At 44.5% G+C, this 27,500-nt stretch overlaps 1 protein-coding gene across 2 annotated transcripts in view; it reads right to left on the reverse strand.

The window, feature by feature from the left end:
• The window catches only part of LOC123506385 (plexin-B-like), a 343,016-nt gene that overhangs the window by 8,376 nt on the left and 307,140 nt on the right, over positions 1–27,500 (reverse strand). Inside the window, exons 8-17 of one of the 2 annotated variants that reach the window (XM_045258471.1) lie at positions 19,139–19,405; positions 18,421–19,013; positions 18,073–18,265; positions 17,641–17,877; positions 15,923–16,106; positions 10,083–10,225; positions 9,244–9,377; positions 6,009–6,210; positions 5,300–5,446; positions 969–1,028 (exon numbers count right to left, since the gene is read on the reverse strand). In XM_045258471.1, the coding sequence (XP_045114406.1) occupies positions 969–1,028; positions 5,300–5,446; positions 6,009–6,210; positions 9,244–9,377; positions 10,083–10,225; positions 15,923–16,106; positions 17,641–17,877; positions 18,073–18,265; positions 18,421–19,013; positions 19,139–19,405 (2,160 nt within the window). The remainder of the gene's footprint in view (positions 1–968; positions 1,029–5,299; positions 5,447–6,008; positions 6,211–9,243; positions 9,378–10,082; positions 10,226–15,922; positions 16,107–17,640; positions 17,878–18,072; positions 18,266–18,420; positions 19,014–19,138; positions 19,406–27,500) is intronic. The other variant, XM_045258472.1, reaches the window with a different exon arrangement.

Raw genomic sequence — 27,500 nt, forward strand, 5'->3', positions numbered from 1 at the left:
ATGAAAAACTTGACACAAGCTCTTACAAACACGGTAATTTACGTTTGAGTTTTAAAAATGGTCGTGTTTTGCTTCATTATCCTCTTCTTCTACTTTACTTTCACCATTCTGTACTTTAAGAGATCGTGAAGTGACCATCGAGTGTATTTTGCCACCACACATACAGAGGGCGCTTGATGTCACCTGTTTCTCCTCTTAATCTATTTCATTGTTTCTCTAATTCTCTTTCGTAATGTAGGTGTCTTGTTTTGATTATTTTTCTTACCTTATGCCTCTTCCTTCCTTCTCATTTTTCACTATTTTTGTCTTATTCTATATCTTGTATTTATTTGTCTTTTGTTTCTAATCCTCTTTCGTAGATTCCACTATGTATTCTTTTATATTCCTTTATTTCTCCTTCCTTTTAAAACTCTCTATTTATTCTATTCTTTCTAATTCTTTTACGTATCTTGTCTACCTCATTTTTCTTCTTTTCATTCATTCCCAGCACTCTTTGCTTATTTTTATCCTTTATTCTGTTTCTCTCCTTCTCTTTCTCTTCTTCTAATCCTCTTTCGTATTTCTCAATCAGAATCTAATCCTTTTTTTTAAACTCTTTTTCTTTCTCTCTGTTCTCTTTGTACATTGAAACCTGAACATCTCTACCTGCCTTGTCTGACCTCCTCCTCCTCCTCCTCCTCCTCCTCCTCCTCCTCCTCCTCCTCCTCCTCCTCCTCCTCCTCCTCCTCCTCCTCCTCCTCCTCCTCCTCCTCCTCCTCCTCCTCCTCCTCCTCCTCCTCCTCCTCCTCCTCTTTAACACTTACATTTACACTTTCCTCTGTCTCTCATTCCATTCTCTCTTCTTGTCCATCACAGAGTTGAAAAGGATAAGTTTTGTTAATTTTCTCGAGTGTCTTGGTCACCAGAGAGAGAGAGAGAGAGAGAGAGAGAGAGAGAGAGAGAGAGAGTGAGAGTGAGAGTTAGCTTACCTTTGGAGTGTTATATGGAATCTTCTCATACTGGGTTTCGTCTCTCACAAGTTGTATCGTCTGTTGAAAGAGAGAGACAAAAGGGAGAGTGAGTGAGTGTTAGTGAGACTGGTTGAGTGACTGGCATGTATAGAGGGTGGGAATTTAAGTGGGAAAGGAGAGGATGATTGATAAAGTGAGGGTGAGGAAGTGAATAATGAGCTAGTGTGTGTAAGGGACGAGATGAGATGGATGAGGGGAAGCTAGGAGAGAGAGAGAGAAAGTGAGAAAGTGAGAGGCAGAGAATCAGGTATGAGAAAGTGATTAAACCTTCCTTCAATACTGGGACACATTTTAAGTTGAGTTGTACGATTAGACCTTTTACTTGACGTTAGTAAGGGTGTATGGAGGTCAGAGGATGAATGGCCATAGTCTTCACCATTTTAATCCCCAACATGAGTTTGGGAAGCTGTATAAAATCACCACATAGTAAGCAGAGTGAATGTGGAAACGCGTCCTGGTAAATTAGAAATCAACCTAAAGAAAAAAATATGAGATTGAAAAAAAAAAAACAAGAAAATAAGTGATTAAAAACATGTGAGAATATTAAATGAATAAATAGATGAATAAGTAAATACATAAAAATGAAAAAAATATGGGGTTTGAATGGGAATGAGTGAATAATGAGTAAATTGATACAAATATGGAGTTTAAAAAAGTGAGTGAGTGAGTGAGTGAGTAGACGAGTGAAAGAGCGAGTGAGTGAGTGGATGAGTGAACGACTGAGGGAATGAGTGAGAGAGTGAGTGAGTGAATGAATGAGTGAGTGAGTGAGTGAGTGAGTGAGTGAGTAAGTTAGCGATTCCACATAAAACAGTGATAAGGAGAGGCAAAAATATGAGAGGTAAGAATTATGCAAGTCATGACACAGATGAGAGAATGAGGGGAAAGTGAGGGAAACTAATGTAAAATGAGGGAATTGGGGGGAGGAAGGGCGAGAGGAAATGAGGAGAGGGAGGGAGAGAGGGGAACCTGAAAATGGAGCATGCCTGAGTTACCTGCCATTCGTGTGTGTGTGTGTGTGTGTGTGTGTGTGTGTGTGTGTGTGTGTGTGTGTGTGTGTGTGTGTGTGTGTGTTTCAGTTCCATTTTCTCCAACCTTTTTCTTGTTCGCTCTATTTTTGTTGACGTGTTTGGTGGCAGTGTTGCTTTGGAAATAGAAAAAAAAAAAAGATAGAAAAGAAAGAAACAGAAAAAAAGAAGTTAGGAAGAAGATACAAGAGACGGCGGTGCAGGGGAGGAGGAGGAGGAGGAGGAGGAGGAGGAGGAGGAGGAGGAGGAGGAGGAGGAGGAGGAGGAGGAGGAGGAGGAGGAGGAGGAGGAGGAGGAGGAGAAGAAGAAGAAGAAGAAGAAGAAGAAGAAGAAGAAGAAGAAGAAGAAGAAGAAGAAGAAGAAGAAGAAGAAGAAGAAGAAGAAGAAGAAGAAGAAGAAGAAGAAGAAGAAGAAGAAGAAGAAGAAGAAGAAGAAGAAGAAGAAGAAGAGAAGGTAGAGGAGGAGGAAGAAGAGGAGGAGGGAGAAATAGACAAGGAAATAAACATGGTAGTTGAAGTATGCTTGTAGAAGGTATGAATCTCTCTCTCTCTCTCTCTCTCTCTCTCTCTCTCTCTCTCTCTCTCTCTCTCTCTGCAAAGGGTGATAATGTGCCTGGTATATGAAGCCCATTAATAACGCCTTAATTCCAGCGTCTTAAGAGCTGCTTGACGCCAAAACGAAGAAGGGGAAACTGAAGGGGAGACGCTACTGAAGGGGGCGATACTGAGGGGAAATTCTCTCTCTCTCTCTCTCTCTCTCTCTCTCTCTCTCTCTCTCTCTCTCTCTCTCTCTCTCTCTCTCTCTCTCTCTCTCGTTCATACATCTATTCTGTCTTCAATTGATGACGTCTTTCCTACTTTCCCCTCAGTCTCTCCCTCTCCTTCTCCCTCTCCCTCTCCCTCTCTCTCTCTACTCTCTCTACTCTCTCTCCTCTCCCTTCCATCAGGTTATAATCTCGCTTCTCTCCCTCCCTTCCTCTGTTCCTCCGCCACAGCTGTTGCCATTAACACGATTCTCTGTCAGCAAATAACGCTATGTTCCACTGACGAATGGCACTTTCTTCCCTCTACACTCTTCTTTTCACTCTCCCTTTCTTCATCCTCTTCCTCTTCCTCCTCCTTATCCTCCACTCTTGTGTTTCGATTCCCCACTTATTGTTCTTCCATCTGCGTCTCTCTCTCTCTCTCTCTCTCTCTCTCTCTCTCTCTCTCTCTCTCTCTCTCTCTCTCTCTCTCTCTCTCTCTCTCTCTCTCTCTCTCTCTCTCTCTCTCTCTCAGTTTGTTTTCTTTATTATCATGTTTTATTTATTCTCTCCTTCCTCTTTCTTTTCTTGCAATTTTTTTTTCGTTTTCTTCCTTGCATTTCATTCACGCTTTTTTTTTTTTTTTTTTTTTGGTTTAATTTCATGTTTGTTTATCATGTTATCTTGTACACGTTAATTTTGTTCCATTTTTCCTCTTCACTTTTCCCCCTATCGTCACTTTCCCCCTGTTTCCCCTCATCCATTTTTCCTCTTACCGTGCCATTTATTCTCTCAATTTCTTTCTCGTTGCCTTATTTTTCCCTACCCACTCAATTTCCCTCTGTTGTCCCCCTTCCTAATTTACCCTCAAGAGTCCTTCCCTCCCCTCTTCTCTCCTCCTTTCCCCTCTTTCCCTCTCCCTTCCTCTCCTTCCCTCTCTGAAAATGGAAGCTTTTTTTTTTCTCGATGTAATTTTCTCTCTCTCTCTCTCTCTCTCTCTCTCTCTCTCTCTCTCTCTCTCTCTCTCTCTCTCTCTCTCTCTCTCTCTCTCTCTCTCTCTCTCTCTCTCTTGTAGTAATTTTTCTCTTTTTCCTCTTTGCTTTCCTTTTTTTGCATTCCTTATTAGAGTCACTCAGGTACTCGTCGTGATTCTCAGTAAATATTAATGTTTTTCTCATGTTAGAGAGAAAAATATTTGTGGAACAGGAAAAGAAGATGAAATATTCTGTATCTTTCTGAATAGGGCTTTTTCAGTGGGCCTATTTTTTCCATATTCTGTTCCTTTTGGCCAGTTGTCCATCTTGCATTAAATAAAGAATAATATCGATGAAAAATCCTTCTTCACTGTTTTTGGCAAGATTTAAAAGTGATTTCCAAAACACGACCCTGTGACGTGTATTTTATTTGGCCTCTTTTTTTTTTTTTTATACCATGTGGGCTAAAGGGGAGACTTTTTGGGGTACCTCCTATCTCAAAGCCCACCCGCTAGAAACCATTGCCCAGAGTGAGGAAGCCCAACCTACACTCGGACCGTGGACAGGATTCGAACCCGTGCGCTTGAGACCCCTCGGACCACAAATTTTTCCAACACGTAAATCTTCCCAAAATTCAAAATTATCTGGCTTTTTAAAATTTTTCAACACATAAATCTTCCCAAAAGTCAAAATTATCTGCATTTTCAAATTTTTCCAATACATAAATCTTCTCAAAAGTAAAAAAAAAAAAAAAAACTGCCTTTTCTAACTCTTCCAACACATAAATCTTCCCAAAAGACAAAATTATCTGCATTTTCAAATTTTTCCAACTCATAAAACTTCCCAAAAATCAAAATTATCTGCCTTTACTAACTTTTCCAATGAGGTGAACGTGACATGAGTATAGGAATTGTGAGGGAACATGAATAAAAGGGCGAAAGTGAATAAAGAAGATGAATATGAAGTGAGTAAAGATGTGAGGATGAAGAGAAATGAGATGAGTAACAAAATAAAGAAGAAAATGAGGTGAAAATGAAAGACGTGAAGGTGGGAAAGCAGGACGTAACAGGAAGTAATGTGAACGAAGTCTTTTGGAATTGATCGTTCTGTATCGCAATGAAGGGCTGGGCAAGTTTGAGGGTCGCTGGTTCACGTACTTTTTCGCACATTTCATTTTGGTGAGTGCGCTTTTCAATCAGTGGGCCGTGTACTCATGGGATTCTTTTGTCATTTTCATTTTTTAGCATTTTTTTTTTCCCTAGATATAATTATTCTCTCTCTCTCTCTCTCTCTCTCTCTCTCTCTCTCTCTCTCTCTCTCTCTCTCTCTCTCTCTCTCTCTCTCTCTCTCTCTCTCTCTCAAACACTTCCTTACTCTTCACTTTCCTTTCTTCCCCTTCCCTCCTCATCCCCTCCACTTCCCTTACCTTCTCTCTCTTCTCTTCCCTTCCAACACCACTTCTTCCCCCCTTTCTACCCTCTCCCCTCTTCCCCTCCCTTCCTCTCCCTTTCCCTCCCCTCCATTCCCCTCCCTCTAAGTACTCACCACGTAGGAGTGTGTTATCTGTTCCCGAAGAAGGCGTTCCTCTGATAGGGAGTAGCGTGCATCGTGGGTCACAGCGTCCACGGGGCCCTTCTCCACCTGGTGCTTGATGGCCTTGAACAGCAGGAATAGGGACGGCCCGGCGTGCTCCTGAAGGGGGTGAGAAGGTGGTGGTTGTTGGTGGTGGTGGTGGTGGTGGTGGTGGTGGTGATTTGGCTGACTTGGTATACGTTTTCTGTTTCATTGCTCTCTCTCTCTCTCTCTCTCTCTCTCTCTCTCTCTCTCTCTCTCTCTCTCTCTCTCTCTCTCTCTCTCTCTCTCTCTCTCTCTCTCTCTCTCTCTCTCTCTCTCTCTCTCTCTCTCTCTCTCTCTCTATTTTTTGGTTTAGATTTGAGTGTTTGCGTATTTCTTCTTTTTGTCTTAATTTTTTGTTCTGTTTTAATTTTGTTTGTTTTTATGCGTTTCTCGTGTTTTTTTTATATTATTTTGTATTGTTCTGGTACACTTTTTATCTCAAGCAGCTTTTGTTGTTCTTATTCGACATAACTTGTGATTGTGTTGTCTGTTTATCTACCTATCAATCAACCAATCTATCTATCTATCTATCTATCAAAGAGTATTGGAAAACTGAGTAAGCTGCTTTCTCTCTCTCTCTCTCTCTCTCTCTCTCTCTCTCTCTCTCTCTCTCTCTCTCTCTCTCTCTGTAACGCACCTTTAGATAGTTATACATGCACAGCGCCATCCAGTTAGTGAGCATCTTCTCCACAACACTCTCGGTGCGGCGGAGCATGAGCTGAGGGTGCTTGGTGGCCACGCTCTTCTCCATCAGACGCAACATTAGCAGGCGCAGCACCTCCGTCAGGTATTCCATCTTCCCCGCCATGGCCACCACCAGTAGCGACGCCACGTTCACTCTATATGGAGGTGGAGAGTGGAGTGATGTTTAGGATGGAGATGGAGCAGTTTTGAGTGTATTTACTGGTGAAAGTGTGATTGTGGAGTGAGGTGGAAGGCTGTCGATTGGAGTAGAGTGGAGGAGGTGGATAAGAAAGGATTTATTCTGTCCAACTTTCTAAAGCAAGAGTTAATCAGTATCCCTAATTTTTCATACCTTTCTTTGGTAAACTGTGGAACTCCCTGCCTGTGTATATATTTCCAACTTCCTATGACTTAATTTCATTCCATAAGGAGGTATCGAGACATTTATCCCTGTTCCTTGGCTAATTGTATCGGATTTTTACCGCGAGTTTCGGTGTGATTAGACGATTTTATTTACATTAGGATGGGTCTATGAAGGTCAGAAGATTACTTTACCACATTAATCCCCCACATAAGCTTCTCAAGCTGTATAAAATCACCAAATAGTAATAAGAATGAATATGAAAACTCATCATGATACTGAAGAGGTTAAAGAGACTGGCGACTGAGTGGACCTTTTCTAGTCTCTTGGCCAGTTCTCACCTTTTAAATAAAAAAGTACAAGAATATAGAGTGAGAGCAAGAGAGAGAGAGAGAGAGAGAGAGAGAGAGAGAGAGAGAGAGAGAGAGAGAGGAGAGGGATGGGGTGGGGACATGAGCAGGTGAAGGGTGTGAGTGAGGGAGAAATGATGGATGAGAGGATAAGGAGTAGATTAGTGAGGGAGTGAATTTGTGGGGCGGGAGAGGAGAGGTTAGATGAATGAGGAGATGAGCGATGAGGGAAGGGGAGGAAAGGCAGGGTGAATGAAGGGATAAAAGACTGAATTAAGGAGCCGGAGAGAAATTGAGGGGATGCAAGGAGAAGAGAAGAGAGGAGGAAGTGAGGAAAACAAGAATAAATTGGACCGGGAGAAGAAATGGAGAGATAAAGATGTGAAGAAGTGCAAGGATAAATAGGAAAAGGAAGACGAGGAGGAGAGAAAATGAGTGATTATGGAGAAGAACAAATAAAGGGAAAAGGAATTGAGAGGGAATTGAGAGAGAGAGAGAGAGAGAAAAAAATAAGAAACAGAGTAGACAATAATAGATAAATACTTATAAAAGACAAAACAGAGAAGAAAATGAACAGTGAAAACAAAAACTAATAATGGAGGAAAAAAAGAGAAAAAAAGAAAACGAAGGAGGAAAACACGAACAGATAACAAAGGAAGAAAAGGAAAAAAAAAGAAAACAAGAAAGAATATAAAACATAAAAAGATAAAGGACAGAGATAAATAAGTGAACAAGGAGAAGAAAACGAAGGAGGAAAACAAGAACAGATAACGAAGGAAGAAAAGGAAGAAAAAAGAAAACAAGAATGAATATAAGACGTAGAAATAAAGGACAGTGAAAATAGAGAAAAAAGTGAATAGAGAAGAAAATGAAAAAAAAAGCAAGAATTGATACCAGAGAAAGGAAGGAAGGAAGGAGACAAAAATGGATAAACAGAGGAATAAAGGAGAGCGTTGGGGAGTGAAAATGAGTTAGCGGATTGGAGAATGAATGAGGGAAGAGGCACAAAGGGATGAAAAGGGAGATAAAAGAAAGCAATAAGGAGAAGCGAATGAGGGAGAGTGTTCAATAATTCTGTCATTTGGATTTGTGAGTTTATATTTAGGAATGATAAACGAGGTAACTATTTCTCTCTCTCTCTCTCTCTCTCTCTCTCTCTCTCTCTCTCTCTCTCTCTCTCTCTCTCTCTCTCTCTCTCTCTCTCTCTCTCTCTCTCTCTCATTAAATTAAACATCTCCCCAAATATTTCCGATATGAAAGCAAACTCAATTTTCTCCCACCTTTCCTCCCTTTATACTCCCTTATGCTCTCTCAACGCTCCTATGCTCCCTTTATGCCCCCTTTTATGCTACCTTTATGCTCCCTTTCCCATAAAGCAGCATAACATCACTACCACTTCTACACACCCAACCTTCTCGTTAACTCAGCGCGCGCGCGCGCACACACACACACACACACACACACACACACACACACACACACACACACACACACACACACACACACACACACACACACACACACACACACACACACACACACACACACACACACAGAAAAAAAAACTATCCTCTCTTTACCTCTAATTAAACCCAGCACAGCACTGCCTATACATCCATAACTTAGCTGATATTAAACCAGAATTCTCTCAACTCTCTCCCTTCCCTCCTTTCCCCCGCCCACATTGTCCACTGCTATGGGGACGAGGGACATAAACAGGAGAAAGGGGAACGCTACACTTGCATTTGTTAGAGGCAGAGAGTTAGATAGGGATCCAATAGAGGTGTACTTAACTCCTTCACTACAATGACACGTGCTCATATTTATTCTGGCTACTATTTGGTGATTTTATACAGCTTCAGAAACTCATGTGAGGATTAGAATAGTGAGGAGTCTGGACCATTAACCTTCTGACCTTCATAAACACTTCCTAATGTAAATAAATTGGTCTAATCCCACCCAAAACTCATGGTAAAAAATGTGTCTCAGTATTGAAGAGGTTAAGTGGTATAAGAGATGCAGTGAGTGTGAAGTGGTGAGATTATTAAACTTAGTCATCTGGATATGGTTAAAAGTAATGTGCTCAGAGTTTATGTAGCCAGAAAAGGATAGGATGATATTGGGTCTTGAATATAAATGCTAGATTTGATGTAGGTAAAATGAAAGATAGAAATAGAAACTGGCTCTACAAGTGTGTGGTTGAGTCTGTTATCTTTCTCTCTACTTCTTTTCCTCGACGTGTTTGGAAAAAATTATATATTATGTTTCTAATATTGACAATTACTGGAGGTGTTTCCTTGTCTTCTACAGTCATATCTAAACATTACATAGGGAACACACTGGAACTTTACCTTACTCTAACCTTCCCTATCCTTTACTTATTTGGAAAGACCATACATTTTGCTGCTAATATTGAAAATCACTGAATACCTCAATGAAAAGTTAACTTCTCGTAACACTTTGACTTCAGTACTCACTTGTCCCTGATGTTGAAGGTCTTTTGCGCCTCCAGGGTCTCTATAAGTGCCAGGAGGAAGTACCGGTTTGCGATGAGCTGCTCGAACTGCACGGTGGCACTCTCCATAGCTGGCCGACACCCGTTAGTTCGCATCTGAGGGAGGAGAAGGGCTGGTGAGGCTTGGGAGTGTGACGATGATGGGCTATGAGTAAGAAGAATGAAACTTAATGTCGGTAAGAGGAGGTGGAAGTGAATGAGCGTAAATGAGGATAAGAGAACGTATAGCCTGAGTGTGACGATGTGGATGGATGAACGAGGATGAGGATGAAAATACTGGGAAGGAGAGGATGTGAAACATAAGAAGAGAGAGATGCAGTGGCGTGAACGTAAGTGAGTGAGGATGGGGCAGGAGGGTTAAGAATAAGAACAGGACAATTTAAACGGATAGGGCGGATTGGATATGAATGGAGATGTATGGGAGAAATTAGAGAGAGATTAAACTGTTAGCTGAAGGAATGAAGAGATAAAGAGCCGCATAGGTGACATGATGAAGAAATGACAGGATGAATAGATGACAAGACGAAGAGATGGCAGAAAAAAGTGTTAATGTGACGAATGAATGAAGAAAATAACAAAATAAATACATCACAAGACCAAGAAATGGCAAGATAAAGTAGAAAAATAGAAAAAAAAGACGACGAGAAGATAAAAGGATAAAATTATGATATAAAACGAGAAAATAAACTAAGGAAATAAACTTATGGGAACTGGCAATCAAGTAGGTCTTCCCTTCTTGTATAATAAAAAAAAAACATGAAGGGACGAAAGACTGAAGGATCAACACCCACGGACTCTCACCTTGGGGTCATTCAGAATGGGATGGTCTACCACGCCAGGGAAGAACACTTTCATCACGTAGGTGCGGTGGTCCAAGGTGGGGATTCCAGAGGCCTCCAGGTCCGCCGTCAGGTCCGTCATGTCCGTCTGCAGCTCTGCGAAGGCTGGAAGGGAGAGGCGGTGAGGGTGAGTGGAGAGGGAGAGAGAAAGGGGAGAAAGGTAGCATGAAAGTTTGAAATGTAAAGGGAAGAAGAAATGAGAGAGAAGAGGGGAGAAGAAGCAAGAGTCGGAGTAAAAGAAGGAGAAAATAAAGAAGAGAATGAATGAGAAGAACAGATACCGAAGAGAAAGAAAGGAGAAGAAGAAAGGAAGAATATGTGAAACTAAAAAAAAATATTGGGAGGGGAGAAAGAGAGCTGACGGAAAGCATAAAAGCAGATGAAGAGTAGTATTGGAGAAGAGAGACAGATAGAAGAAAGAGAAAATACTCATAGGTATTGGAGGAAGTGGTGATGAAGAAAGAGAGAGAAAACGGAGGAGAAACAGATAATCAAACAGTAAAAAAGACGAGGAGGAGACGCAGTGGGGTGAAAGAAAAGGAAAGTGAAAGCAATCGAAAAAAGGATAAAGTACAAGATAAATTTAAGTGTCTTTCACTACATTGCCGTATTCTTTTTGATTAATCCTTTACTTAAATCAGGTTACTTACATAAACACGCAGAGTCAATATCCTAACTAACCAAACCTAATCTAACCAAACCTAATCTAACCTAACCTAACCTAACTTAACCTAACCTAAATTTAACCAAACCTAACCAAACCTAATCTAACTTAACTTGATCTAACCTAACCTAACCTAACTTAAACCAAACCTAACCAAACCTAATCTAACCTGACCTAACCAAACCAAACCTAACCTAACCTAACTTAACCTAACCTTATGTAATACTATCTTACCTACCTAATCTAACCTAACCTAACCAAACTTACATATTGACTACGTACCTCAATAACCACAAAAAAACATCAATAAATCAAATAAAACAATAGAGAGTGAACACATACACACCAATTGGGCTGGAACTAAGACACCATAGCTTGTCATTCGAGTCATTAACCAGGGAGCCAGTGCCGGGAATGAGAGAGAGAGAGAGAGAGAGAGAGAGAGAGAGAGAGAGAGAGAGAGAGAGAGAGAGAGATGAAGTGGAGGAGGAATGAAGGGAGAGGCAGCGGAGGTCAAGAGGGCTGTGAGTGCACTTAGGAGGAATGAAGGAAAGGAGGGAGAGGCGGGCGATAAGGTATGCATGAAGGTAGAGGGGCGAAGGAAGTGAAATAGGGGAAGGAGGAAAGGGAAGCACAAGCAGATGAAAGGGTTATGAGGAGACGCCGGCAGGAAAGGAGGGAGGAAGCGAGTCAACACTGTAGCAGGAGGAGGAGGAGGAGGGGGAGGAGGAGAGAGGAAAGTACGCAAGATTCATTACACGAAGGGAGGAGATAGAGCAAAGGGTAAATACAAGGAAGGAAAGGAGGAGAGGACGGAGAGGCGCTAAGACACATGAAGGGAGGGCGCTGCAAGAGTTTGGGTAAATAAAACTTTTCCATATCAAAGCTGGCGCCTTCTTGCTCCTCTCCCTCTTTCTCTCCATCTCTCTCTCCCTCTCCCTCTCCCTCATCTTTCCTATTCTAAACCACATAATTTACCATAACCTTTTCTCCTTCATATTAAACTATTTTTTTTTGTCCCTTTCCATATCTTTAATCTTCATTTCTTTTCCCCTTCATTTTTAAACCCTATTTCTTTACCTTTTCTTGCCTTAAAACTGCATTGGCATCCTCTTTTTTTCCCCTTTTCTCTCTCTTTAACTTCCATCTCAGATTTTCCTCTATTTCATCTTTTACCCATTTCTCCATCACCCTTACCATAAACTCCATTTTTTTTACACTTTTCTTATTTTAAACCTATTTCCTTTACCTCTTAATCCTCTTCTTTGCCTCCATCTTCCTCAACATTACATTCCTCCCCATGCCTTCCCCTTTCACTACATTACTGTTACCTTTATCCTCACTTATTTCCACTTTGTCAACCCTAAAACACTATTTCGTCACCCCTCAGTCAGTTTCTTAGTTTCCCTCTTTCCCATGTTAGCTCTAATCTCATTCTCTCTTTCCCCTTCATTATCCTTCAGTCTTCCTATCACTTCCTATACTCTGATCTTTCCTATTCTCCTCTATTTCTTCTCTTCTATTTTCTCTCTCTTCCTTATTTTCTTCATCCATGCCTATTATTTATTTTTTTTCTTCTTGTTTAGGTTTTGTATATTTTTCCGTTCCTATTCCTTTTCTATTTTCTAACTGTCTTTTCGTCTTTTTTCTTCTCTGTCTTTGTCTTCATTTCAATTTCTCTTATTTGTGTTCATTCATTTTCGTTAGCTCTCATGTTTATTCTCGAATGTTAATTGTTATTCTACGTGTTTATTGTGTGTTTGGTGTGTGTGGCAGGTGGTTTCTCTCTCTCTCTCTCTCTCTCTCTCTCTCTCTCTCTCTCTCTCTCTCTCTCTCTCTCTCTCTCTCTCTCTCTCTCAGTCACCCATTAAACACGTTGCAACCTGCCTCTGAGTATTTCCCCTCCTCCTTCTCCTCCCTCCTTCCTTCTCCCTCCCCTCCTTCTCTCTCCTCCCTCCTCCTCCTCCCTCCTTCTCCCTCTCTCCTTCTCCCTCTCTCCTTCTCTCCTCCTCCTCCCTCCTTTTCCCTCCCTCCTCTCCCCCCTTCATCGTCCTTACTCTAATATAATAACTTTAAAAGCAGACCCACGCTTCTTTAACATAATCCCTCGCGCAAGGCATTTTCCCCTCACTTCGTACCTTCTCCCCTCACTTCGCAGCCACAACCAATGTAGCCAGCATCCTCTCAATGCTTCCCCTCCCCTTGCCCTCTTTCCCTCTCCCGCCTCCCATCTCTCCTCTCCCGTGTTGTCCTTCCTGTCTATCCTTCTCCACCTTTCTTCTTTCCTTTCCCTTCTTTTATTCTTCTGCGGTCCTTCATCTTCTCTCGTTTTCTCTTCTTTCTTCTTTGTATTCCTTCTTTCATCATCCTCCTGCCTTTTTCTCCTTTTCTTCTATGGTCTCTACTTCTTCGATCTCACTTCTCTTTCCCTCTCCTACCCTCTCCTCCCACACCTTCCTTGTCCTCCTCCACTTTCTCTTCTGACGACGGTCCTCCTCCTCCTCCTCCTCCTCCTCCTCCTCCTCCTCCTCCTCCTCCTCCTCCTCCTCCTCCTCTCTCCTCCTCCTCCTCCTCCTCCTCCTCCTCCTTCAGAGCTTAATAATTCGTCAGGAGGTGGAAAGTTTGCGGGAAATGCGATGAATAATTCCGGACGATGATTGATAATGTAAACCAGGTCGGGGGACAATTACTGATGGCTGTCACATTAATGGTATTGAAATTCCAAATAGCGGGGTTGTTAAGTGATGTCTCGCTCGGTCTTTCTCTCTCCCTCCCTTATTCACCCCTTCTCCCTCTCTACTGTCTTTATTCCCTTATTTTTTCTATTTCAGTTTTTATTTCCTCTTCTCCAGTCATTACAGTTTCTTATTCAGTCACATTTGTCTCTCCATCTCCTTATTTCTCTTTACTTAGGCTCGTATTTTGAAACGCTCTCACCATCACTGCTTTCCAAAGGCTCCAGTTGAAGATCCTCGTGTTTTCAAGGCTATTTTTTATGGTTTGGTGATAGATTGGCAAGATTTCTGGTTTATTAAAAGGAGAAACTGTCTTCGAAACCTGACTAGTTCTTTCTGTGGCCTTGGAAAATTGTCTTAGTGAAAGTGGAAGGCGTTTTGAATACAGGTATTGTTTTTACTTTCCACCATTTTACTACACTTTTTCCCCTGACATCCTCTGCCCTGCCCATTAGTTTGCTATCCATTCTATCCCTGACTGACTGACTGACCATTCCTCCCTTCCCTTGATACTACTTCCTTGCCACCTTACCTTCCCTTCCTTTATTTATTGCCTCTTCCCCTGACCCTCCTTCTGACTTCATTCCTTCCTCATGACTCTCCAGTACCTCTCTCTCTCTCTCTCTCTCTCTCTCTGGTTCAGTTGTGGAGATAAAAATGCTCTTTCTTCTCCTCCTCTACATCCTACTTCTCCTCCTCCTTTTCCTCCTCCTCCTCCTCCTCCTCCTCCTCCTCCTCCTCCTCCTCCTCCTCCTCCTCCTCCTCCTCCTCCTCATGGCCACCACCTCCTAATTCCCCTGAACGCAATTAGGATCTAGGTACTCTTCTCCTGGTTCTGTTCCCCACCTCTTACGTCCTCCCCATCCCCCCACCCAGACCCGCCCGTTCTCTCGTGTGTCGTAGGAAAATTATTGCTGAGCGGAATTTTGTATTGAGGCGAAGGAGTTATCGAGTTTTCGTCTTCAAGGAGAATTTATATCGTGTCACCGTGGAAGGCTCAACGACTCTCCCCCTCCCATGACCCGCCCACGACCCACCCACGACCCACCCACGACCCACCAACGCTATATGTACCGCACCACACGCCCACATATTCGTACTTCACGCACACGCACACACACACACACACACACACACACACACACACACACACACACACACACACACACACACACACACACACACACAACTAAAGAATCAATTTTCCGTTCCAGCAAAGACTAGTTAAAATTCATATTCTACCGAGGAAGCGGCGGCGGAATAGCAGGAGGAGGAGGAGGAGGAGGAGGAGGAGGAGGAGGAGGAGGAGGAGGAGGAGGAGGAAGAGAAGGAGGAAAGTAGGAGGTGGAGGAGGAGGAGAAAGAGCATTTTTATCTCCACAACTGAACTAGAGAGAGAGAGAGAGAGAGAGAGAGAGAGAGAGAGAGAGAGAGAGAGGCACTGTTCTTCCCACGTCCCGAGGATTAAGTGAACAAGGAACACTTAACGATCAAAGATAAAAAAATAGACTAAGAAGTTATTGTCTTTTCGAAGTGATGGCTTTGAAATTGTAGTTGCCTTGTTTGTGTCTCTCTCTCTCTCTCTCTCTCTCTCTCTCTCTCTCTCTCTCTCTCTCTCTCTCTCTCTCTCTCTCTCTCTCTCTCTCTCTCTCTCTCTCTCTCTCTCTCTCTCTCTCTCATTTATTACTTTTCTTCTTTTCTTGTGGTTTATTTTCTTTCCTTCCATTTTCTTTCTTTACTTTCTTTTTCACAAACTCTTTCTTTTTCTCTCTCTCTCTCTCTCTCTCTCTCTTCTTTCTTTTCATTTTCATTACTTTCTTCCTTCGTTTCTTGCAGTTTATTGTCTCTTTCCCTCCTCTCTTCTTCCTTTTCCTTTCTTCCTTTCTTTCATTCTTACAGTTCATTTTTTTACACTCTTCCTTATCATTCCTCTCTTTTTCATCATTTCTTTTCATTCTTGTAGAGAGAGAGAGAGAGAGAGAGAGAGAGAGAGAGAGAGAGAGAGAGAGAGAGAGAGTTGCATGAAAATGGTGTCGCTCTGGTCCGGTGCGAAGCAGACTTTTAATTATGATGCAAAGATTCAAAGGGCAAAGGTGTGGTGTGTGTGTGTGTGTGTGTGTGAGAGAGAGAGAGAGAGAGAGAGAGAGAGAGAGAGAGAGAGAGAGAGAGAGAGAGAGAGAGAGAGAGAGACATGAAAACAAAACACATGACAAAAGGAAAAAAAAAAAAGGAGGAAACTGTGTGTGTGTGGATACAACGCACTTTCTCTCTCTCTCTCTCTCTCTCTCTCTCTCTCTCTCTCTCTCTCTCTCTCTCTCTCTCTCTCTCTCTCTCTCTCTCTCTCTCCTCCACTACAACCACAACTACTACCACTACTACCACCATTACCACCACTACTACTCACCTTGCTTGCACTCAGAGCGGACATTAGACTCAAGTGTGTCCATTTGTATCTGTATGCGCTTGTACTCTCGCTCCGCCTGGTTGCTCTTCCTCCTGTACACGACTAGCACCACCATGGACACCAGCACCAGGAACAGACCACCCGCTGCCATGCCTCCTATGGCCTCCGGGGGGAACTGGTACTCCTGCAGAAGAGATGAGGGTGAGGTTGAGGTGGTGGTGGTGGTGGTGGGGTTAATAGTTGAGTTTTGGTGTTTCTGTGTGTTTTTTTTAGTATGTTTGGTGTGTTTTGTGGTTTTGTTGTTTATTTATTTTGAGTTGTGTTTTGATGTTTCTTGAGTATCAGAAGATTTTTTTCTCTCACTGTTTGTTTTGAGTGTGTTTTATTTGATAAGTGTGAATATATTGAGAATAGAGAGCGAAGTTAATAATACAGGTCAATAAATTCACTCTCTCTCTCTCTCTCTCTCTCTCTCTCTCTCTCTCTCTCTCTCTCTCTCTCTCTCTCTCTCTCTCTCTCTCTCTCTCTCTCTCTCTCTCTCTCTCGTCATGAGCTCTGTAGAACCTGCAGTATTGTGTGTAATGGTACAGTTTGGGTTTGATGTCTTACCATCTTACCTCTCCTATAAACAGCAACACAGGAGGAGTAACACCACTAGTACAGGCAGTGGCAAGCAGACTGGCCGAGGGGGAAAAATAAGAGAGAAAAAAAAAAAAAAAAGAATGAGGGAAGAATGCCTGTTCAATTTACCGATCCAAAAAAAAAAAAATTAAGGAATGAAAAATGTGTTGGTTAATTTAGTTTTAGGTTAGTCTTGAAATTCTTCGTTTTTAACCTCTTCAGTACCATGACGCGTTTTCACATTCATTCTTATTACTATTTGGTGATTTTATACAGCTTCAGAAACTTACGTAGGGATTGAAATAATGAAAACTCGCTCTTAATCTTCTGATCTCCCCATACACCCTTCCTAATGTCAATAAAATCGTTTAATTATGCCCAAAAAAATCATGGTGAAAATGCGACTCAGTACTGAAGGGATTAAGACAGGAAGGAGGAACAACAGAAGCGAGTAGAGAGTCCATGAGTTTATCAGTGAAAAGGATGAAAGAATGCGAGTCTAAGTAGGTTACCTGGCGGCGAGGAGGAGCGGGGGAAAACTCAGGTGTCGCGGCTCTGGGCTGATGGCGAGGCTTTGGCGGATCCTGCAAGATTACGCGGCACATTCCCAGCAAGTCACGTGATAGCAAGTGATATACAAGGCGCACTTAAAACTCGTGTCTTTATTGAGGCTAATGCAGGTGTTCGCCAGAATGTGGATCCACTTTATGCTCTCGTATACTTAAGGGTGAAGTGGCATTCCTCCTTTTACGAGCCGCGGGTGTGTGAGGTCTGTGTGGCTGGTGTATAATTCGGGGTCATCATTGTCACTGCATATGCTTGGCGAGCGTCGAGATGAATCGCTTCCTTCATCTCTCAGGGGCGCTGTGTGCTGCCCGCGGCCGTGCCGGGCTAAAGTCATCCAACAAGACAGATTAATTTTGCAAATTAGAACTAAGCGAGGGAGAAAACGGGGTGATACAGCCAGGCCACGGGGGAGGCGGCGCCGCGGCGGCCTGGCTGGGGGACTCAAGAAACTGCCGCGACGGAATCCAATTAAAACACCATCAGGCCAGAGCGCGACGCCTAACGAGTCTTTAACGTGCGACAGGACAGACCTTGATCATCTCGTAGCGGAGGTACCCGATGGGGAATCTGAGGTTCTGCCCCATCCTCACCACCACCAGGGGCAGGTCCAGCACGGTGGAACGCCCCAGCTCATCCGTGGGCGGCGGCTGCAGCTCAGGCGGCGTGCACACCAGCTGCGTGAGGGCCAGCGAGGTGACGTTACACTGCTTGGTGCCGATGGTTACGTTCACGTCCGAGTCATCGCTGGCTAGGTTCAGGTTCTCGCCCTGTGGGAGGGAGAGAGCAAGATGTCATGGGCGGTGGTGGCTACAAAGATGGTGGTCGTGGGTTGGGGGGGGGGAACTTTTGATTCAGTGTAGTCATAACTTCACATGCACGGGAGGGCTGAACAAGGGCGGTCGTGAGGAACGGAATGTAAGGGTTGGTGGTGGTGGTGGTGGTGGTGCCCCGTCGTGCCTCACCTCGATGACCAGCGTGTCGCCCTTGTACAGCTTGATGCCATTGGGGAAGCTGCGGTACTCGGGGTCCAGCACGTACACCAGCGAGCGAGCCCCCGAGGAGAGCACGTGACGCAGGTTCCTGACGGAGGCCACGTTGTCCATGATAAAACCGACGTCCAGCGTGATGGAGTTGCCGAAATTCTGTCGTGGGGACCTGGAAAAGGAAGGCCGGGGGATGGTGAGGGAGAAGGTACAGTATTAACAACATCAGCTCAGGTCATCCTTGTGCTCTGCACCGCATTAGGAAGGACACAACACTACTACACTACTATAAAAGCGTGACAGTAATAGTTTCGCCACTGTGCTTACCTGGACACTTTATGTGACGTCCTGGCCGCAGCGCGGGGCTCCGGCACTGCCTCAGGGGCACCGCGCCGCTCCCGTAGCATGGCGAGCAGCACGGCGCGGTTGACACACGGCGAGGGACACTCCATCTGGTCATGGCTCAGCACGCGACACATGGAGGAGTTGAGGACATGGTCGTGCAGCAGGACAGTGATGCGTGGCGACTGGATGGCGTCCAGCTGTGTGCCGTGCACTGTCAGGAGGCGGCCGCCGCTCCAGGGCGTGTGGCGAGGCTTCAGCTCCAGAATTTTGGGATCAGGTGTGTAGATGAAGGGCGAGGCAAGGGTGCGGCGTGCCCCATCCACTGTTACGGTCAGCGTCTTCACCGTGGCCGGCAGCCCCTCGCCCTCCTTGCCGCTTTCAGTAAGACCAGACGCCCGCGAGGTGACGCACACCAGGCGGTGCGACGACGACTGCGTCTTGTTGACAATGCATGGCAGGTGATCCAGCTCTGCCGACACGTGGGAGCCCACGTTGAGGAAGCGGCCGCTGATGGACAGCACTGTGCCGCCAGACACCGGCCCGCGCGTCGGCCACACGCCCGTCACGCTCACATTCTGCAGGGTGGGAGGAAACACAGCGTAAGGAACAGAGTAGCGCGTTGTGTTTGGAGAGTGTAGACACCTCCAGATGCAGGCGTCACCCTGAACACCTGGCAGGAGAGAAGGGATGGGGTACTCACGGTGTAGGTGAACTTGACGGTGGAGCGCGTGGTGCCAGCAGGCGTGGTGACGCGCACTGGGAACTGCATGTCCTGGCTGGCGGAGGTGAGGGCGGGCGCCGGGCCAGTACGACACGTGATCTTCACGGATACATGGTACTCATGCACCTTGCACAGCACCTCCCCGATGAAGATGTTGCCCTGCACGTCCTCTTCTCGCAGGCCCAGGTTGCTTCCCTCGATGGTGACCAGCGTGCCGCCCTCCAGCGGGCCCGCCAGCGGCTGGATCTGGGTGAGAATGGGGGAAGCATGTTTGAGATGCGACAGCTTCAAGAGACTCGCAACAACAACGACAACAACAACAGCAGCAACAACAACAACGTGCATTACTGCCGGAGGGTCGCAGGCTAAAACTTTCCAATAATGTCAATTTTCACTTGAAGCAAAAATATAGCAGCGAATTTTTTAATATACGCATTATGGAAGGCGTGAGACGGGTAGGGGTGAGGGAAAGGCGGCGGCGGGCGGGATGGCGGGCGTGCCGCCCTTGTCCAATATTGACTAAAACAACCATCACTTATCGATATTAGACACGCCTGAAATCTACGTCAAAATCCATTACGTCACGCCTAATCCTTCCCGGGACTGGTCGTGTGATGGATGACGTCAGCGCTGACAGCCGCTGATGGATCGTGATTGGCCAGTTTTTTCCTCTCCATCACGGCGCACCGACACACGCCGCCCAATTAGCGCGCCCGATGTTTTTCGCCCGATCCGTCATCCCCCTTGCCGTAAAACAGATAAATAAGTGGCGATGGCTGCGATAAAACCAGATAAGAGCGAATCCTCCTGCCCGATCACCCGATAAGAGAAGGGACGAGCGGCAGCCTTGCTTATGGGACCGTCAGGCCTGCCAATAGTACCTAGGTGGTGATGGGAGGGAGGGAGGCAGGGAGGGCGGGATGGGATGGAGGGTAAATCTAAACTTTTCACTTGTGACATGGGTTACTAAGAGAGAGAGAGAGAGAGAGAGAGAGAGAGAGAGAGAGAGAGAGAGAGAGAGAGAGAGAGAGAGAGAGGGTAGAGGGAAGGGTTGTGGTTTCCTATCTCTTCTTTCGTCCTTCCTTCATCTCACTCATCATCTTAAATTTAATGCAAATGGAAGACAAACACGAGACATCGCCAAGGTGGCAAGAACGCCCATAATGAAAAATAAACATAGGTCACTGAAAATCTCTCTCTCTCTCTCTCTCTCTCTCTCTCTCTCTCTCTCTCTGTGGATGCAAAAACATAAAGAGGAAATGGCATACACAAAGACCTGAATCCAAGGAACAAATTGTACCGCGCGTGTGTTTGTTTTTGCCAAGCCGAATGCACGTAGTTTGCACAGACTATTGAAAAAAAAATATGAAAAAGATGGGAAAAAAAGATAGAGAGAGAGAGAGAGACAGAGAATGCACGTCAAGTTTCCATCTCCTCTCTCTCCCTCTTCCACTCCCTCTCCTCTCCTCCCCCAAAAAACAAAAGCGAATACAAATAGAAAATGCACAATAGTGAAAAATAAACAATTAAAATGCGAACGGACACGAAAGGAGATGCAATATGTAGGAGGAGGAGGAGGAGGAAGGAGATAGACAGATAGGGAGAGGAAACAGAGAGAGAGGGAGAGAAAACAGAAACAGGAAGAGAGAAAGAAAGATAAAGAGAGAGAAGGGAATAGTGTCCATATAAGCTTGAAATCTGTGCATGTTCCCCTTTTAAACTTAACTTCAAAAGCTGGAGGAAAACAAGGGGAGGTAAATTAGAGAAAATGGATAATTAAGAGGGAGACTTTGTTATATTGGCCAAAGGGCGGAATTCTGGTAACTTTCCTATATTCCCTTGTTCTCTCCGCCCTATGCTGGCCACTCTGTCCCCGCAGCCTCGTCCCGCTAGCCAGTCCAGCTCATTCAGTCAGTCCCTCTCCCATGCAAAGCCGAGGCGCGGAATCCCCTCCTCTCCCATACAGCTCGTAGTAAAAATGAAAAAAAAGGAAAAAAAAAAAAAAACATTGAGTGGTAGAAATCAACCCACAGCACCCATTTCCAGGCCCCATACCTTGTCCCTCCCCCCTATTCCCCCTTCCTCTCCCTTCCTCTTGCTTCCTCCTCCCTTCCCCGCCGGGCTAAAGAGAAGGATGACGCAACACGACAAACACAAAGCGACACTTTATCAATTTCTACGCCATTTCCCTTCCTGTGCACGCTCTCAACTGAGCTCCCTTCCCTCCCTCTCCCATCCTCTCCCTCTCGCACTCTCCCTATCTCCCACACTCTCCCTCTTTCTCTCCTTCCCTCCACATATACTCGTTTCCATTCCCTGCTTTCCTTCGTCTCTTCCTCCCTTTCCATCTTTCCAGTTTTCTTTTCTTCCAGTTTCCATTCCTCTTTTCCTTTTCTTTGCTATTCTGTCATTCACACTCCCTATTTTCCTTCGTCTTCTCCTCTTCCTTCTCTTCATCCAAAGTATCTCTCTTCCTCTCTTCTTTCCCGAGAAAAAAAAAACGTATTTTAGTTTTCTTCTCTATTAATAAAGTAAAGTAATCCCTCCATCGCTGCTTTTTCTTCCTCCCTTTCCTTCTTTTCCTCCATGGCTTCTATCCCCTCCCGTCCCTTCACTGCTAAGAGTGTCACTATTCCTTTTTTTCCTCTCCCATTTATGTCCTTCCTTTAATAGTCTCTATCTCTCTTTCTCTCCTATTCTCTCCTTTTACTCTAAGATATTAAGGGCTGAACTTCTGTCCCTAGTTTTCTTTCACCCTATTCCTTCCTTTCTTCTCTTTCTAAATAGCACCTCCCTATTCTCCATAATTTCTCCTTTCATTTACACATCTCCCTTCTTTCCTCTTCACATATAAATGGCCTTCTGTCTTCACATCTCCCTCCCTTCCCTTGTCCATCCCATTCCTTATCCCTCCCTTCACTACATCATCACCATTAAGTTTCTACCATTTCCCCTCCCTTCCCTTCACTACCAAATGCACTTTTCTCCCCATTCTCTTCCTTCACTACCTTTGAAAGTGTGAACTATACCTACTATGTTGTCCTCCACCACCACCACCACCACCACCACCACCACTACCCTGCCACCCAACCAGCCAGCCAGCCAGCCAGCCATACGTGCCAAACCCGATGTAAATTATGTCTGTTTAGCCAAAATATTATCACTGACGAGAGCGTTGATTTGGGCGTTGGTGCTAGAGTTGATTTACGTGCGAGGGTAACGCGTGTGTGCAGCGGTTGAGGGAGGGTGAGGGGAGAAGGGAGGGTGACTTGAAGAGGCAGAGTGATGGGGAAGATTGAGAGGGAGAGAAGAAGGGTGAGGGGGTAGAATACAAGGGTGGGAGAAAAGGGCGGGTCAGGGAGAGGAAGTATGGGAGGAGGAGGAGGAGGAGGAGAAGGAACAGGAAATGGGATGAGGGGAAATGTAGGGTGAGGAGAAAGAAGAACAGCGTGAGAAAGAAATGGGAGGAATGGGAGGTTTAAGAGAGAGAGAGAGAGAGAGAGAGAGAGAGAGAGAGAGAGAGAGAGAGAGAGAAAGAAGACTCACACAAAAATAACGAAAAAATTGGAAATGATAGAAAAAAATAAAACATTAAAACCACAAATATTAAGAGTAAAGCAAGAAACGTGTGTGTGTGTGTGTGTGTGTGTGTGTGTGTGTGTGTGTGTGTGTGTGTGTGTGTGTGTGTGTGTGTGTGTGTGTGTGTGTGACGCAGGTGGCCGTAGAACCCCGGTCCATCATGAAAGTGACACACGGTGGAGGAAAAAATCGAGAGAGAGAGAGAGAGAGAGAGAGAGAGAGAGAGAGAGAGAGAGAGAGAGAGAGAGAGAGAGAGAGAGAGAGAGAAGCAACTCACTCAATCCTTCCAAGACCCTTCGATAGATAAAGAATGATAGATAAATTGGCAACTTAAGACAGACATATGGGGTAGGAGACTCACACACAAAGGCTGGCAGAGAGAAAAATGGCTACTTGAATTGATGGTTTAGAATAGATAGACATAGGGACACGGGTGATAGATATATGGCTTTGTCGATAGATATTTTACCGGGCGATAGATTGACAGCAAAGAAGGTGAAGAGGCCTATGAATATTCAATAGTGAGGAGAAAGTAGCTTGATAGATAAATAGACAAGGTAATAGATTGTTTAATTGAGGAGTTAGTGACGTGCTTTTTCTCTCCCCTCTTCTCAATTCCCCCCTTTTTCCTCCTAATTTTCTTTTCTCCTATTCTCTTCTTTCTCCCCATCTTCTTTTCTCCTATTTTTTATTTCCCTCACTTTCCTTCATTAGTACTATCCACTCTTTTCACCCTCTTCCCCTTACTCTATCCACCTCCTTCCCCTCATCCCTCCCCACTCATATATCCCCTCACCTCGTCTTCCACTCCATGTCTCTTACTTACATTCCTTATTAAAGTTTTCCCTTCCCTATTCCCTTCTTCATACCCACTTTCCCTTCCCTCTGACCCTGTTCCTATTTTCCCTGTTTCCCCTCCCTCTCTATTCCTCCCTTTCCTTCATATCATTATTACTACTCCACCTCTCCCCTCACTCCATCCCACTCACCCCACTCAGTTCCTGTCTCCCCTCACCTACCCTCCCATGTCTTTATTGAGCTAACTGTTGGTATTTATTGCTGTAAGGGGGTGAGGGGAAACGGGGGTGAGGGGAAAGGAGGATGAGGGGAAAGGGGGTCAGATTACACAGAGCATAGCCATTATGGTGGTAGGGGAATGGTTTTGGGGAGGGGATATGAGGGGAGGAGGGAAAGGAGGTGAGGGGAAAGGAGGGGAAATGGAGGGAAAACTCGTGTGTCATGTTGGAGAAAGAGTTTTTTTTATTTCTTTTTTTTTTTTACTTCTGTTTTTTTTGTATTTTTGTTTTACATTGTTGTTTTTTATTTTTTTTTATTTTTTGTTTGTTTTCTTTTATATTTTTGTTTGTTGGCAGTCACTGTGTACTGGTGGTGGTGGTGGTGGTAGTAGTAGTAGTAGTAGTAGTAGTAGTAGTAGTAGTGGTGGTGGTGGTGGTGGTGGTAGCAGTAGTAATAGTATGATAAAAGTAGAATAGGAAATAATGGTGGTTCTTGTAGTAGTAGTAGTAGTAGTAGTAGTAGTAGTAGTAGTAGTAGTAGCAGTAGTAGTACATATCTAGATCCTCCATCCTTTTTTCCTTATCCCCAACTTTCCCCTCAGTAATCCCCCCTATTCCCCACCTCCTCCCCTCCCCACCATCAGCCCATACGCCTTCCCCTTCCCCTTCCCCTTCCTCTTCTCTTGATCCCACTCTCTCTCACTCATCCCCTAATTTTCTTTTCCTTATCCTCTCTTCCTTATCCCTCCCATTCTTCTCTTCCTCTTACTTTTCTGTCTGTGTGTCTGTTTGTCTGTCTTCCTATCTGTTTGTTTATTTTTACTTATTCTTCTCTTTCTCTGTCTTTGTACGACTCTCTGTCAGTATGTTTGTCTATCTTTATGTGTGTCTGTCTCGCTTCTATCTAGTCTGCCTACCTGTCTGTCTATCTGTCTGTCTATCTGTCTGTCTGTCTATCTCCCTACCTGTCTGTCTTTTTAACTGTCTGCTTTTTTGTGTCTGTCCATCTATCTCTCTGCCTACCTGTCTTTTTTTTTTTAGCTGTCTACCTACCTGTTTCTCTGTCTATCTGTCTGATTTCTAGCTGTCTGCCTACCTGTCTGCCTGTCTCTCTGTCTGCCTACCTGTCTGTCTGTTCATCTGTCTACCTGTCAGTCTGCCTATCTGTCTGCCTACTTGTCTGTCCATCTGTCTGCTTGTCTGTCTGCCTATCTGTCTGCCTACCTGTCTGTCTGTCTGTCTGCCTATCTGTCTGCCTACGTGTCTGTCTGTATGTTTGCTTATCTACCTGTATGTCTCCCTCCACCCCAGCACAGCATCACTTCTCATCCCTCCCTCGTTTTCTCCCTCACCTGAACACGCCCCTCCCTCCACACCTAGTCCTATCCCCTGGCCTCCATTCCCCCTGGCTCCCCCCGCCCCCTGACACTCCAATGACCCATAGGATACGCGTTAATAGGCTTCAGGATAATCAAAATGGCTTTATGTCGTGCAAACTTGAAAGTTATGATGCTCATTTATTCAGACCGTGACTAATAACGCCTGTGCAACGACAAAAAATAGTAATATCGCCTCTACCTCTCCCCCTCTCACTCCCCTCTCACTCTCCCTCTCCCTCTCCCTCTCACCACCAAAAGCGGCGTACAGCGGTTGTAACATGTGCAGTTATAGAATGTAAGTTTTATTGCCTAGAAAAAAAAATGCATCTGTATATTTGTATGTATGTAATGGTTATGTGAACGGATGTGTTAATAGCCACGGTGTGTGTGTGTGTGTGTGTGTGTGTGTGTGTGTGTGTGTGTGTGTGTGTGTGTGTGTGTGTGTGTGTGTGTGTGTGTGTTTTAGGGGAAATATTTAATAATCTCCCCCTTTGTCGTCTCGTAACTGCTTGTTTTATAGCGCGCATTATTTTACATTATTACTACGAAGCGGCGATAGTATTGGTGGTGGTGGTGGGTGGTGGGTGGTGGTGGTGGTGGTAGTAGTAGTAGTAGTGGTGGTAGTGGTTGCACATTATTGGTATTATTATTAATATTTGTAGTAGTAGTAGTAGTAGTAACAATGGTATGAGTAAGTCTGTCATAAGTGTAATGGTGTGATAATAATGATAATAATAATAATAATAATAATAATAATAATAATAATAATAATAATAATAGTAATAATAACAATGATAATAACGATGACCAACCAAGAGAGAGAGAGAGAGAGAGAGAGAGAGAGAGAGAGAGAGAGAGAGAGAGAGAGAGAGAGAGAGAACAAGGAGAAAAAAAAAAGAGTAAATTTACATTCTTGCTCACTGGAGGAAGAAATTATGTTCAGCTGATTGTGTACTGAGAAGGAGACGACGTGGAACACACACACACACACACACACACACACACACACACACACACACACACACACACACACACACACACACACACACACACACACACACACACACACACACACACAGGGCGCGTCACACACTTGGCTGCTCTTCAGGACGATAACAACGCACACAGCACATTAAACCCAGCAGAAACACAAGAAAAAATGTAAAAATAGACTCGGAAAAAAAATATATAAAAAGGGCAAACTCGCATATTATCATGACACGGAATGGCATCGTTAGGGAGTAAAAAATAATGATGCAGAAGTAGATGAAGACAATAAACAATACAATAGGGAAATGTATGTGTATTGTTTCTATGTGTATGCTTTCACTTCCCTCCTCTCCTCCCCCTTCCACTCCTCTCCCTCTCCCTCTCTCTCTCTCCCTGAATAAATAACAAATAAACAACCAATGCAAAACAATTACAATCAGCAGCGGAACAATGGAAATGACAGCAGTACCGTAACACACACACACACACACACACACACACACACACACACACACACACACACACACACACACACACACACACACACACACGGACGCAAAAAATAAACAAACGAGCAAGAGTACCCGTCGTAGTGTTGTGTAGTCTAGCGTTGCGTTGCGTTTTCTGAAATAAATTCGCGGGAAGGTTCAAATACATCTCAATTGCTTGTTATTTCTGTTTCCATGCATCCACCAACGGGTCTGAATGGGCGGGGAATTCACGCTATGAGCCGCGCGTATGCACTGCGGTGGAAAGCTGTGTGGTGGAACGGGTATTGTTAGTTTGTGATGCATAATTGTGGCGGTGAGAGAGGAGAGTCACGGGAAGCAGAGAGAGGGAGGCAGGGAGAGGTTAAAGGGAAGGAAGGAGGAGAGCGAGAGTTCCAGAATGGGTCCATAGGAATGGGAGCAGTGAGAGGTGCAGTGAGAGGGAAGGAAGGGTGAAATGGGGAGAAGAAAGGGAGGGTAGATAAATGTTTGTGTGTGTGTGTGTGTGTGTGTGTGTGTGTGTGTGTGTGTGTGTGTGTGTGTGTGTGTGTGTGTGTGTGTATGATTGTCATAGTTACAACTGTGCCAAGTTGTACCATCCTCCATTCTTTCATCTCCTACACTCAGTCGCTCCTCTTCCTCCTCCTCCTCCTCCTCTCTCTCTCCTTTTCGTCATGCACGTCCCATGATTCTCTGCTATTGTGTGGCGATTCTACTGTTCCTAGACCTTCCCTTACTCTGCCTCTGTCTCGTATATATATGCATTTATGCATGGATACGTGTGTGTGTGTGTGTGTGTGTGTGTGTGTGTGTGTGTGTGTGTGTGTGTGTGTGTGTGTGTGTGTGTGTGTGTGTGTGTGTGTGTGTGTCCTGAGGGTACAGTCAAGCA

Source organism: Portunus trituberculatus, chromosome 19, assembly GCF_017591435.1.
Source record: "Portunus trituberculatus isolate SZX2019 chromosome 19, ASM1759143v1, whole genome shotgun sequence".
NCBI lineage: Eukaryota > Metazoa > Arthropoda > Malacostraca > Decapoda > Portunidae > Portunus > Portunus trituberculatus.